Source organism: Scyliorhinus canicula, chromosome 12, assembly GCF_902713615.1.
Source record: "Scyliorhinus canicula chromosome 12, sScyCan1.1, whole genome shotgun sequence".
NCBI lineage: Eukaryota > Metazoa > Chordata > Chondrichthyes > Carcharhiniformes > Scyliorhinidae > Scyliorhinus > Scyliorhinus canicula.
Window position 1 is genome coordinate 33760245 of NC_052157.1, and position 14422 is coordinate 33774666.

The 14422-nt window shown below is 45.3% G+C and overlaps 1 protein-coding gene across 2 annotated transcripts in view; it reads left to right on the top strand.

The window, feature by feature from the left end:
* The window catches only part of lrrc28 (leucine rich repeat containing 28), a 79042-nt gene that overhangs the window by 51150 nt on the left and 13470 nt on the right, over positions 1–14422 (top strand). For both annotated transcript variants that reach the window (XM_038813400.1, XM_038813399.1), the window contains exon 7: positions 14258–14360. In XM_038813400.1, the coding sequence (XP_038669328.1) occupies positions 14258–14360 (103 nt within the window). The remainder of the gene's footprint in view (positions 1–14257; positions 14361–14422) is intronic.

Sequence of the window (14422 nt, forward strand, 5' to 3'; positions counted from 1 at the left end):
TCTGTTTCATTATTTCTTTAGCGTTTCGCCTGTGAAGTGTGACCAGATAGTTGATTTGAAAATTATCATATGCACTCCATGTTGAGTCACTTTTGATTTTGGTTGTGTACAGGCATGTTAGTTTTCCTTGCCAGAATGCATTAAGCCCCGTATTGTGTAATCATTTTGTTGCAATGTAAAATAATTGGTTCAGAGTATAGCTCAAGTTTTTCTCAGCTTATTGATTAATGCTGTCATTAAGCTCCCTGTCAAAATTCTACATTTTCACTACAGAAATTGATTATCATTAATTTTGAACAGTATGGAGATTGAAAGTCAAGTGTGAATAATTTATTTTTTTAAAGGCTGTAGAATGATAAGATATTCAGAACTTCTTCCTTATAGTTATCAAGAGATAAAGCTGATGGCCTGGATCTTCATCAAACCTACCGTACTTTTCTGTGGAGGTGGGTAGGGTAGCAGGTTGGTTTGGAGGATATGGGGTGGGGGGGGGAGACGTCGAGTCTGAAAGAGAAAGGTAGTTGGCTGGTGGAAATAATCAGGTCAGTTAGGGAGTGTTGGTCGGGAATTAGCGTGATTAGCGTGGTCTGGAGTAGTAGTCAGGTCCAGGTTTTGGGGGGGGGGGTTAGTCAGGGGATTGGGGAGTTGGTTGGTAGGTCAGGGGGGTAAATAGGGAACTGGAGTGGAGGTGGGTAGTCTGTGAGAGTGATCAGGGGTCAGTTCTGCAGTTACCCTGGAGTTAGATTAAGACATTTCTATCTCAGCTTTCCTGGGTAACCTCCAGGTAGGTATTTTGGAACTATCCAAAGTCTCCAAGTCTAACTCCGAATTGAAAGCCTTTGTCGAGGATCATGGGGAATTGCCCTTTAGAAGTTCAAACTTTCCTGGCAATTTCCGGGAGGTTAGAATGCCGGAACGTCAGCGAGTTTCTCTGCCTCTGCATTCATGATTTATTTATAATTCTAGCCCCATATCTACAAAATCACGTTGTTCTAGAATGAACAAAAGGATGAACTATCCTACTTCACAGCGTATGGCGGGAATTCTCCGTCGGTTCATGCCAATGTGATTCTGGTACCGCTGCAGTGAATGGAGCTTTGGCTGAGCACCAAATTCTCCATTCTTGTTGGTGGTAGTGGCAGGGTAAACTACTCCCGAGAATCCCGACCTATAAGTCATCCTGATGTATGAGACTGTGCCATTTTTTCAGTGCCAAAAACCATGCTTACGCTTAGTCTCAGCCTATAAGTGGATCCCCATTTTCTGCTAAAAAACGCTTCTCTCGCCGGGGAGGCACGAGAATCCCGCCATGCCAGGCCGCCAATTCTCCGGCGAACGGCAAATTGTCGGCAAACGCAGTTGCCATGGCGCAGGTTGGGGGTCGCTGAAATAGGCCCCCACCGCCATTCTCCGTGCGCGGTGGGCCGAACTCCCGCCGAGTCCCGCTGGCGTGGTTCAGACCTGGTACCACCCGGCGGGAGCCCGGACCCACGGCCGATGTGGATGTCCTGGTGGGGGGGGGGGGGGGGGGGGGGGGGGGGGCGGCGGGGATCTGACTCCAGGGGGGGCCTCCACGGGGTCCAGGCCCGCGCTCGGGGAGGTCTTCCGATCGGCAGGAGGTCTACCTCCTGCCGCGTGGGCCCGCTGTTCGGTCGCCAACATGTTGATCCCCGCCGGCGCGAAGATGGCAACCACGTGCATGCACTGCTGCGGAGACAGCCGTGGCGCGCATGCGCGGAGCAGCGGACTGCACTTCAGCGCTGTTCTAGCCCCCGAAGAAGAGGAGAATTACTGGGTCTCGAAGCCCGTTGACGCCGGTGTCACTCGTGCCAGTTTTGACACCGGCGTGAACACTTGGCCGAGACATTGGTGAATCCCAGCCCATGTGCATGTTTTACATATTAAGTCAGCACATGGAGTCAAGCAGGCAAGTTACCCATAAGATGCGCGTGAATTTAAGACACATCTTTGCATAGCAGACTGCATGTGGCAGTCGATGGACAGAAATAGGTCCTCCATCAAAACAAATGACGTGCAAAGCTGGTTTTAAGCTAAAAGTCGTAACAGTTGCTCACTCATCAAATAACTCCTCCAGTGAGGGAATTTGGTGTTAATGAAAATCTGGTGTTAGAATTGAAGATGGAATTCGCCCTGAAGAAGCTGCCCAAGACCAAGTGTACCATGGCCATTTTGACCATTATCGGCATAGACCCTTGAAAATCGTCAGAATAGTTACCTCCTCACCAGAAATGCAATGTGCATATACTTACTTAAGTGGACCAAATCAAACCCTGAGTTGAACAAAGATATCAGAGGAACACCTAGTTGGCGGAGCTACTTTATGGAATAAAAACATCCTGTGTTGCGATAGAAAACCAAGATCGCTCTGAAACAGTTTCCAGTGATGCATCAGACAGCGACAACAACACCAGTATCCATGTTGTCTCATTGACAATCTGGAGGAAATGCCTGCCAAACTGTGGAGTGGAAAGATTCGAAAACAGTTCTAGTGAAAATCACGAGACAAGAAAAGTGGAATTTTCAAATGTAAAACCATCAAATTGTGGGAGGCTATTAATACACAAACTTTTACCAAAAAAGGAAAAATTCAATTCAATAGATGGAAAGGAAGGGGAAGGTGATTTGTTACGGACGGATGGTTCTGAAACCTTAAGTGCCAAATCTGAGGCAAAGTGGGATCCTTACGGATGATGCCAAAGTGACTCAGTGAATTTGAAGAGGTCTTTGGCGGTTGCCAAGAACAATGAATTTGACAGCTTTTAAAACACTTTGATTGTGGCTAAAGGTATTCTTTTTTAAAATATTTTTTTATTCTGCTCCTTTTTCACATTATTTCCCAAATTTACATCCAACAATAAACAATAATCAGTAACGAATGTAATGTCAATCCCCATATCAATAACAATGATCCCATCCTCTCACCAATCCACAAACATTGGCCTGCATGTTAACATAAACAAATGACAAAAAGGAAACAGGAATCACCCATAGTCACCATAAACACATACAGTCCCCCTCCCCCCAGCCCCCCTAATGTTCGATGTGATCCAATTCTCGAAAGTGCATAATGAATAACGCCCATGAATTGGAGAACCCCTCCAACCTTCCCCCTCAGTTCAAATTTGACCTTTTCAAGCATTAAGAATTCCAGCAGGTCCCCCGCCACGCCAGGGCACTGGGTGGAGAGGTTGATCTCAACCCTAACAGGATCTGCCTTTGGGCGATCAATGAGGCGAAGGCTACAAGATCTGCCTCCACGCCCGTTTCCAACCCCGGCTGGTCCGACACCCCGAATATGGCCTCCCGCGGGCCCGGGGCCAGTTTCACATGCACCACTTTAGAGATTACCCTAAACACCTCCTTCCAGTAATCCTCCAGCTTTGGACAGGACCAAAACATATGAACGTGATTTGCGGGGCCGTCCCTGCAACGCTCACACACATCTTCTACCCCCTCAAGGAGCCGGCTCACCTCGCCCTTGTAAGGTATGCTCTATGCATCACCTTCAGCTGTATCTGCCCCAACCTCGCACACGAGGTGGAGGCGTTCACTCTCCGGCGCACCTCACACCAGAACCCCTCCTCCATACCCTCTCCCAACTCGTCCTCCCACTTGCCTTGATCCCTTCTAATCGTGCCTTCCCCTCCAAAATAGCCCCGTAAACCGCCAACACTACCCCCTTCTCCAGTCCCCCTGCCGTCAGCAATGTGGAAGCCGGCTCTACTGGGAAGCTCTGTATCTCCTTCCTGGCAAAGTCTCAAACCTGCATGTGTCTAAATATTTCTCCCTGCTCCAGGCCATACTTCTATCCCAGCTCCTTTAATCCTGCAAAATGACCCCCAAGAAATATATCTTTTAGTGTTCTAATTTCTTTCTCTTCCCATCTCTGAAAATTTCCATCCCACTTCCCTGGCTCAGACCCATGGTTCCCCCAAATCGGCATTTCCCTTGACCCTGCCCCCAACCCGAAGTGCTGTTGAAACTGCCTCCAAATTCTCAACAAAGCTATTACTACCGGATTCCCTGAGTATCTCGTTGGAGGCGGCGCTGTCACTGTCACTTCAATCCCCAACCATCTACACAAACTCTCCTCCATTCTGACCCATTGGGAGTCAACCCTCTAGCCCAGCTCCGGACCTTCTCCACATTCGCCACCCAATAATAATACATCAGGTTCGGAAGACCCAAACCCCCTGCCTGCCTTTCTCTCTGTAATAGCACCTTTTTAATTCTGGCCAACTTCCCTTCCCATATGAATGAGGTAATCATCCCTTCAATCTCTCTAAAAAATGCTTTTGGCAGGAAAATCGGCAGGCATTTTTGACAGGAAAATCGGCAGGCATTGTGGCTGAAGGTATTCTTGTAGAATTAATTAACTCAATGAAACAAGTCACATCGATTTAATTACCAGTGTGATTTCTTTTACATTTCAAAATGGCAACCACCTATACCACCACTGGTTCACATTATTTTTGGCATCTAATTTGCCCTTTGAAACCTCAAAACTTCATTCCAAAAAGGAAGCTGGCTTGTATGCCGGAGCTACTGTATGTTCCACCAGTGGAACTCATGGTTCAGGCAGTAAAGCTTGCTTATGTTGTGATCACTAGTTGTGAAATCTCACCATATACTGAGCGAGTAGTAACTTTCAATGCATGTGATTGCTTGAAAATTGGCCAATGTAGGTACTTTCTGGGAACTCCTGCTGCTCAATGCATTCCAGAAATGTATAAGAATCTTTTGAAGGCTACTGCATAGAGATTGGATGGTCTTGGTTCCCAAAGGTGCATGAATTTGATTCACCTATGTAGTGTTAAACCACCAGTTGAAATCTGGAGGCTTGTCTCTCGTCCCTGAACACAATAGTGAGTCATAAGTTCCAAAATCAGGTATTTTGTATGCTATTTTGCAACAATGCCATCTGCTTTTCAGTGAACATGAAAGGATGTCCACATCATATTGGGGCTAGGGGTGAACAAGATTCTTGTCTTGTTAACAAATATCATGGCCGCAATTCACCGACCCCCCCCCCCCCCCCCCAGCCGGGCCGGAGAATCACGCAGGGACGCCATTCTCCCGCACGTGAAAAAATGGGCGGGCGCGCATGGCGCGGGCCGCACGGAGAATCAACGCAAACAGCCGTCGCAGCGATCCTCCGGCGGCGCCACGATTCTCCGGCCCGGTTGGGCGAGCGGCCACCCGAAAAAATCCGAGTCCCGCCGGCGCCATTCTAACATGCTCTGGGCCGGCGGGACGTCAGGGTTGAAGGGTCCAGGGGCAGCCTGTGGGGGGAGGGGGATCCAACCCCAGAGAGGCCCTCCGTAGTGGCCTGGCATGCAATCGGGGCCCATCGATCGGTGGGCCGGCCTCTCTGGCTGTGGACCTCTTTTCTTCCGCGCCGGCTCCTTGATCCCTGCGCCATTTGGCGTCAGGATAGGTGTGGGGATGACCGTGTGCATGCGCTAGTTGGCGCCGGCCCAACTGCGCATGTGTGGACCCCCCAGGCCCCGAGAATTGGGTCTCAGAACTGGCGCCAGTGTAAAGTACTCCCATTTTGGCGCCGGCAATTTGGCGCTGGACTAGAGAATCACGGCCCCAGTCTCGACTGAAGTTTAAACTTTATTAGAGCAGACGTTTGAGGTTCTGAAACAATACTTTTATTGTCTGGATTGAACCAGCGTTGCTTTATTGTATGCCCCTGAATTTATTGCAAAGGTGGTGGTGATTTGCTGTATGCTATAAAAGGGAGGGTGTTTCCCCTCGTGAACCAGTATGATTGGTGCTGGATGCAGATGATGAAGAAAATTGAATCAATAGATTGACATGAGAGTGTAATAGGGCCATGCTCCAGCTTTTAGCAAGTGATTTCTTTCATTGAATTATAAGCCTGTTATGGTGCAACAAAACTGAAAGTGACAAGACAAAGAAGATATTAACAGTCACATACCATTCTTCTTCCTCTTACATCTAACTTTCCACAGTTTTCCACATTCAAGCATTTGTACTCAAAACCATTTCTGCAATTCAATGAACTTCAGGATCCCTAAAGAACCAGGACTGTTGGTTCTTTAGGGATCATTATGAATGGTCATATGAATCGATAGTACTGAAGGGGTATTCCTAGGGTTTCATGGTAGTGTATAATTCTTTGGTTTTGCCATTACTTTAGTAGAAACTCCAGAGAAACGGCATGTCGTCTCTCCTGATTTTCTGCTCCGAAATCAGTAAAAGCGCTGCTAAAATCTCTGGGAGGAAATCTTACATTTTAAATCCTAACCCCTCTTCCCTGCCTGGGGAAATTCTACCTCATGGTTAGTTTAATAAATTACTCCCTCATCTTGACTCCTTTGATCAAAAGTGACCTAACTAAGCATTCCAAAGTTTGTTTTGCATTTACAATCAAACCCTTACTCCTTACAGAATTGTAGTGTGTTCCTGCCAGGCTCTAAATGGCTGATCTTGATATTAATCAGGAAAATTTATATTATTTTGATGACATAGAAGTCTGCAGAAGTGTTCCCTCTAACCTATGTAGCCAAGCAGTAACCCGCAGGTTGTTGCACAGGCCATACACCAGTCAACCCCTTTAAGCTACATTGTAAGCACTGTCACGCAAATATTTTTGGGGGTCGACGCTCTTAACTAAATAAGTGGGGCGGAAAACCTGGCAGGCACATTAATGCTTCATATTATATGTGAGATTTTTATTGAACAAATAGAGTTTTATGCTTTTCTATTCAACTCCTCAGAGATTAGAATTGCAAACCAGAAGTGCTGGAGCACAGGCACTTCCACTGAATCAAAAAAAAGGCCTGGACATTAAGCTTGAATATGAACCTTTAATTGAATAAGGCTGTTGAAGATCATTTCCCAGGTGGGCTTAGAATAGTTTGGAAAAAGAAAGGAAATTAAATTGCGTTGCAGCATGAGAGAACAGTGCCTTCATGTTGTACACTGGGAGAATAATTTTGATGCATGCTGGGAAATTCTGCACCCTGTCTGTACTTAGAACATAGAACAGTACAGCACAGAACAGGCCCTTCGGCCCTCAATGTTGTGCCGAACAATGATCACCCTACTTTAAACCCACGTAACCCGTATACCCGTAACCCAACAATCCCCCTATTAACCTTACACTACGGGCAATTTAGCATGGCCAATCCACCTAACCCGCACATCTTTGGACTGTGGGAGGAAACCGGAGCACCTGGAGGAAACCCACGCACACACAGGGAGGACGTGCAGACTCCACACAGACAGTGACCCAGCCGGGAATCGAACCTGGGACCCTGGAGCTGTGAAGCATTGATGCTAACCACCATGCTACCGTGAGGCCCACCCATTACTTAGATTGTAACATCCAACAAATTGCTGATAGACTGTTATCTGTGAGAAAAGTGTTCACTTAAGCTTCCATGCTTTCGTGAGAGGCTGAAGCCTTGAAGTGCAACCCTTATCATAAATACCCTAAAACACAGAAGGAAATTTTAGAGGCTACTTTAATCCTCTTGTGAAGTACCTACATTTTTAATGCTGCCTTGTTTGAAACTTTAATTAGGGCCTTCAACCAGCAGGCTGAGGGGAAAATTATGATGAGAAGAAGCCAAACATTTTTTTTTTTTACATAATTTGGTTAGTTGAGTTTAAGTTTAGGAAATTTTTTGAGACTGAATAGGTTTTTATTTTAGCCAGTTAAGTGTGACATCAGATGGTGGCAGACGGGAATCATTTTTAATATTGACTTAATAGTATTCATGAATACATATTTAATATAACATTTATTTAAATGCCCCAGATTTATAGGCTTGTGAGTAGTTACGAGGTGGGGAGACAGCAGCAGGTTCACTCTCTATTAGATTTATTTCCTCCCTGTGAAGATGCACCTGCCATTCACTCTGTACCTTCCCACAACAGCATGGAATGCACCACATGGAGAATGAAAGAACAAATCCGCATCCTGTATGAAAGTGGCACAGAATGTTAGAGCTTCAGCATGCTGTGCCACTGCACCTGCTCATCATGACATAATTTTTCTTCCACTAAGGCCGTTTCATGATATTCATAATATGTAGACAAAGAGAGCTTCAGCGTGTGATGCCGTGATTGTTACAGGGAACCAGTCACCTACTATCCTTAATACTGTATCATCAGGTTGGTGTGACTCCGGGCTCGTATCCAATTTGCTTACGGTTTGTAATTATTTCCCTTCCATCAGATACTCGAGGATCTTTTAACCGTAGGCAACAGTCGTCTGACTTGGTTTGAGAAAGACATTTTTTTATTGTACGCAATCGTTAAAAATCCCTCCTTTTGTAGGATCCAGACCTAGTGATGTTCAAGCCCACATGTCTACAAGACAATGTCACCATGACAATAGTTTACTCTCAGGGAAACAAGTGTGCTTCACAGCATGAAGTCAACTAGATGCACAAGAGTACACTGGAAGTTTGTTACTGATTTCTCTGTGTGCACTGTTACTTTGATGTCTTCATTGGCCAGCATCCCATACTTAATTTGCTTCCTGAGGTCTTTAACTTTTTGCCTCGATCAATCCATAATACTGAAAACCTTCTTCCATCTTAACCTATAAACGGCTAGAAAGTGTGCAAGGCTGACTTTATTTTCCCCTGCTGGGACTTTTATGTGTTTGTTCTATTACACCTATTCTCTTGGGTATAATTGTTTTTGGAGTCAACCTATGGATGTGGAAGATCTCCTCTTGAAGCAAATATTGCTTAGTGTAGTCGTTTTGTTTCTCCAGAGGAGATTTCTGTAAAAGATGTATGATCTCACTTTTCCCTGCCATATTTCTTCTCCAACATCACACAGGTCTTAAAATCTTGGCGCAATTACAACCCAATCTTAATATTGTTATAGTTGTGTCACCATTATTGCTGTCACAGCTAGAAAGGCGTAGTGTTTTTGAGATCAGCATGCCAGCAATAACTCAAATGACATCAATTGCAGTAATGCAGTATTCACTTAGTTTGATTCTACCCGCTATTAGTTTGTGATTTTGGGGTGTGAAGCAATAACTGAAGCCCAAAATGTATGTAGATCTTCATTCAGAACAATCCATCAGAGTTTAGTCATTGGATATTAAACTATATTCAATTTACTTGCTGCATTGGAAGGGTGTGTATTTTATTATTTTTATATCTCCATAACATATTTGCTAGAAACTGTGAGCAACAAGTTTCTGAATATTGATGTTTGAAATCAGTGATTGCTGTAACTAGATTTTGTTGAATGTTCATGCCTGTTTTATGCTTATAATATATTCCCGACTTAGAATTTTTCCCAGGTATGTGTGAGAAACCTTGGACGGGATTCTCCGACCCCCGGCCTGGCCGGAGATTCCCGGGAGCGGCGCGAATCCTGCTCCGACGCCGGCTGCCGTATTCTTCGCCGCCATTGTTCGGGAGGGGGCGGGATTCACGGCACGCCACTCGGGTGCCGTTGGCAGCCCCCCCTCCCCCCCATAGTAATTCTCCGGGCCACGATGGTCCGAGCGGCTGTCCGTTTTTGCCCAGCCAGTCCCGCCAGTGTGAATCACTACCGCCGGTGTGAATCACGTACCGGTGGGACCTGGCAGGTAAGTCGGGAGGCCTGGAGGGGGTCTGACCCCGCGGGGGGGGGGGGGGGGGGGGGGGGCATACGGTGGCCTGGCCCACGATCAGGATTCACCGATCTGCAGGTGGGCTTGTTCCGTGGGCGCACTCCTTTCTTCCGTGCTGGTCCCTGTATGGCACCGCCATGGCCAGCGCAGAGAACTGGTCTGCGGTTCCGCGCATGTGTGAGATCAGGCCGGCCCTTTGGCGCATGCGCAAACTCGCGCTGTCCTCTCGGCGTCGGCTGGACTGGCGCCAACCCTTCCGGCGTCCACCTAGCCCCCGAACGTGCAGAGAATTCCGCACTTTCGGGGCCTGTTGACGCTGGAGTGGTTGGCGCCAGTTCTCCTGTCGGCGTGGGGACTTAGTCCCCAGAAGGGAGAATCCCGGCCCTTATTTTCCAATCACAAACTAGAAAAAGAAAAGAGATACAATAACCATGGTAATTCTTCATCCAACCTTCAAGGTACAACCAAAAATAAGAATTCACAATCATAAATGATAGACTTGCCTAAACTTGGCTCTGGAACATCTCCTTTCTCGTCTCTGTTCTACTCCCTTTTTCACAAACAGCATGATGCCCCCTGAGCTTCAGAATATTCTGTTTACCCCCTCCACCTGAATATTCCCAGTCAGCCAGTCGATGCCAAATTTTTTTGGGTCTGACATAAGGGCTCCAGTATTAACAACACTCACAGAAGTGTATAATGTTTAAAAGTTAACGCAGGGCTGAATTGTAAATTTCAAGTGTGTGTCTCTGCTCTTTAACATGCACAAAACCAAGTGGAGAATGAGTGATTGGTACAGTAGTTGAGAACTAGCAGCCACAACATTGTTACATTTAGTGTGAAAGCCGAAAAGGATAAAGAGCATTTATGGAAGTGGTGAAAGGGTAAAAGGCAAAGTGTATGGAGGTTGGAAAAGATGTGACCTAAATTAACTGGGCAATTCAGAAGCAAAACAATGGTGGATTAGAGTAGGAAAAGTAATTGTATTCTGGATGGGGCACAGTTTGATATAGTAAGATGAAGAAGGTACCAAAGAATTAAGTGCCATGACTGAAAGTTAACAAATCTAATAGATACATGCTAAAACTAGGATTAACAATACTCTAAGTCATAAAAGTTATCGAAGTACAGTGAGAAAGTTAATCAGAGATTGGTAGGGTGACAAGAGGATGTGAAAATGACAAGTTAAGTAAAAGGGAAAAGTAAGGATTTTTCTTGACGTATTTTAACTTGAAAGAAAAGTAATGGCACAACTGCTTTGTGAAGGAGTAAAATCTAGTTGTGGGGCATGAAAACATGCCCAATAGATGGAAACAAGAATGATGACTACTAACGGAGAAATAATTGTGGAATAAGAGCAGAAAAATAATTTCTAGTAAATATATTGTAGAACACAAGATAGGCCAGTTACTGGCCCCTTATGGTATACATTGCAGATTGTTGAAGGAAGTCAGAGAAGAGATAGCTAAGGCTCTGACCAATATTTTTCAATCCTAATATGGAAATGATGTCAATGAACTGGAAATAAATCAACGTCATCTTGAAAACCCAGCATTGGTGGTAGTAAGTAGTTTGGCCAAGTGTTTTTCCAGTCTTCCCAAATTTTACATGCTTAATCGACAAGCTTCATACATGTATTTAACCGAAGAATTGCCTTCCCAATTAACGATGACTTGTGATTCTTAGATCTACTAAAGTGTTTCTAAAATATATAATAGTTGAAAGGCCATTACCATGATAGAGATTGCAAAGTCCAGACGAACAAATTGAAGCAGGTCCTTCTAGAATAAATTCAGGGGAACCCAGATTAAGCTGGACATATTAAGATTCAAATGATAAATGATCCCGTTTTAATGTATTTGTTCATGACCCCTGTGATTCTGATCAAATACTTTATGTTTAAATTGTTCTGAACGGAGTAATCTGATGTGGAGGAATTATCTTACAAATTCGCACTAGATTGATACACTTTGAAAACATTTGTTCAAGTGTATTTGATCTTGAAGTACTGACAGCAGAATGACACTTCTACTGTTCCAAGTCCTGTTTCTGTAACTTTGTTTCATGGAACAACTATATCTTTCAACAGTTTACCAGCAGCTTTTCCTTAAATTGTACCTTCTTCAGGATCTTGAGAATACAGCTTTGCTAAGTTTTGTCCTTGCACTGGTCCGTACTTGGAAAAACATGGATGCTATCAATTTACTATATAACACATGTCAGCGCTAAACCGCTAGCTCCTGGAAATGGCAGCTGTTATCTTATAAACGACACATTTCTGTCCCTCCTGTGATCGGGCAGCTCGAAATTGAAGTTCTGGATACACATCTCCCAAATCCGACAAGCTGAACTGGACACCAAGTTCTCACCAGAAGGTGAGAAAACGCCTCCAATCTTTTGTTCTCACTCTGTGAGAGCAATGCAGGGGTAATTGTGGAATCAAACATTATCAACACTACCAGTTGGCCAAACTCAGAACAGGTCTTATTTAAACAGCTTTTTTTTAAACGCTCTGATCATCTTCCACAAAATTAACATTGATTTATCATTCAGAGAGTCAACAGTCACATTCTATTATCTCATAATTTATCATTACTGGGCCATCTGTACTAACTTTGAACTGTGTCATGAGTTTTGAATTAAATTCAGTGCCCTCTAGAATCGTGTTACTGCCAGGTGTCCACAATGACAAGTTTCAAAAGTTCTTTGTTGATTCTTGCACCTCATTTTCTTTCGCTGTCATTTGATGAAGTCAATGGGCTCGATTCAACTAAATGGGAACAAAGTCCTATAGCTAGCGTGTTTAGCTGCAAGTTTCCCGGCGCTCGCAGCAACTCGCATTGTACATGAAGCCTCAGTGGGGAACCCAAGGCCGCAAAGAGTCCCATTATGTACAATAGGGAGCTCCGCTCCCTGGAACTCCCCAGTGTAGCGAGTGTGTCCCGGTCTCCGAGGCCCCAGAAGCAATTCCCGACACAGCCCCCAGCCCGAGTGCACTATGGGATTGTCCCATGCCCCCCCCCCCCAACACAGGGCAACCCCAGTCCAGTCGTGCATGCGCAAAAACTGCCAGCTTGGCAGTGCCCTGCCAGCTAGCAGTGCCACCTTGGCAGTGCTGGGTTGCCAGGTTGGCACCAGCAATGCCAGGGCACCACCCTGCCTAAAGGACATGCAGCTGGGGCCTCCAATTCCTTGGGAGACCCTCATGTGTGCCGTTCCGCCTGGTCCCCGTTTGTGGGGACCACTGCTGAACAGCGCTCGCCTGGGGTTTCGGAGGAGAAGGCGATGAATCCCAAAGCCCCAGGTGCCTCGGGGAAACTATGCATTAGAGTGAGACTGGCTGTTTCGCTCGTATATACAGATTTGCCAAAAAGTGATCCCGCCCATAATGCGTGGGATTTGCATTAGAACATAGAACAGCACAGTACAGGCCCTTCAGCCCACGATGTTGTGCCGACTATTTATCCTAATCTAAGATCAACCTAACCTACACCCCTTCAATTTACTGCTGTCCATGTGCCTGTCTAAGAGTCGCTTAAATGTCCCTAATGACTCTGACTCCACCACCTCTGGTGGTAGTGCATTACACACAGCTATCACTCTCTGTGTAAAGAACCTACCTCTGACATCTCCCCTATACCTTCCTCCAATCACCTTCAAATTATGCCCCTCATGGCAGCCATTTCCACCCTGGGGAAAAGTCTCTGGGTATCCACTCTATCCATGCCTCTCATCACCTTGTACACCTCTATCAAGTCACCTCTCTGCCTTCTTCGCTGCAGTGAGAAAAGCCCTAGCTCCCTCAACTTTTCTTCATGAGATATGCCCTCCAGTCCAGGCAGCATCCTGGTAAATATCTGTAACCTCTCCAAAGCATCCACATCCTTCCTAAAATGAGGCAACCAGAACTGGACACAGTATTCCAAATGTGGTCTAACTAGAGTTTTATAAAGCTGCAGCAAAACCTCGCGGCTCTTAAACTCAATCCCCCCTGTTAATGAAAGCCAACACACCATACGCCTTCTTAACAGCCCTATCAACCTGGGTGGCAACTTTGAGGGATCTATGTACATGGACCCCAAGATCCCTCTGTTCCTCCACACTTCCAAGAATCCTGCCTTTAACCCTGTATTCAGCATTCAAATTCGACCTTTCAAAATGAATCGCGTCACATTTTTTGCATCGCAACATCTCGTGAGATCCTGTTGGATCTCGCGACGCCTTGCGAGCTGGTAGATCCCAAGAGCGGGGTCTCTTGGCTTTTATCGGCCACACTGCTTTTCAGGCGCAGCGTGGCTGTTGGATCGCGCCCATATTTGATTAAAATAAATTGAGCAACAGAGGATGCTCAAGTATAAAAACCAGCACTTAAAGATGAAGAATTTACCTTTTGGTCTGCAGAAGAAAAAATTTAACCATTTTGCCAGCAATTAAATCAAAATGGAAGATTCATTCAGCAGTTTTCGAGCAAGATTTCTAAAAAAAGATTTAGTTCACAATTACCGGAATGGTTCTGGTTAAAATGGAACTGTAATTTTTAACTTGTCAAAGCCTACATCAATGTGGTTCTTCATTAATTTATAAGTAAATTTCTCTAATGGGTATCTTTTTTTTAAGACCTAGGGCGATATCCAGAACTGCAGTATGTATATGTAGATAACAACCTTGAGCTGTATGGATTACCATCTTTCCTGTACAACAAAGTTATTGGTCACAGTGGGTAAGAACAGTTTGGTATTTTAATATATTAGTCATCAGTTACTAATCAGTGATACCACTAAG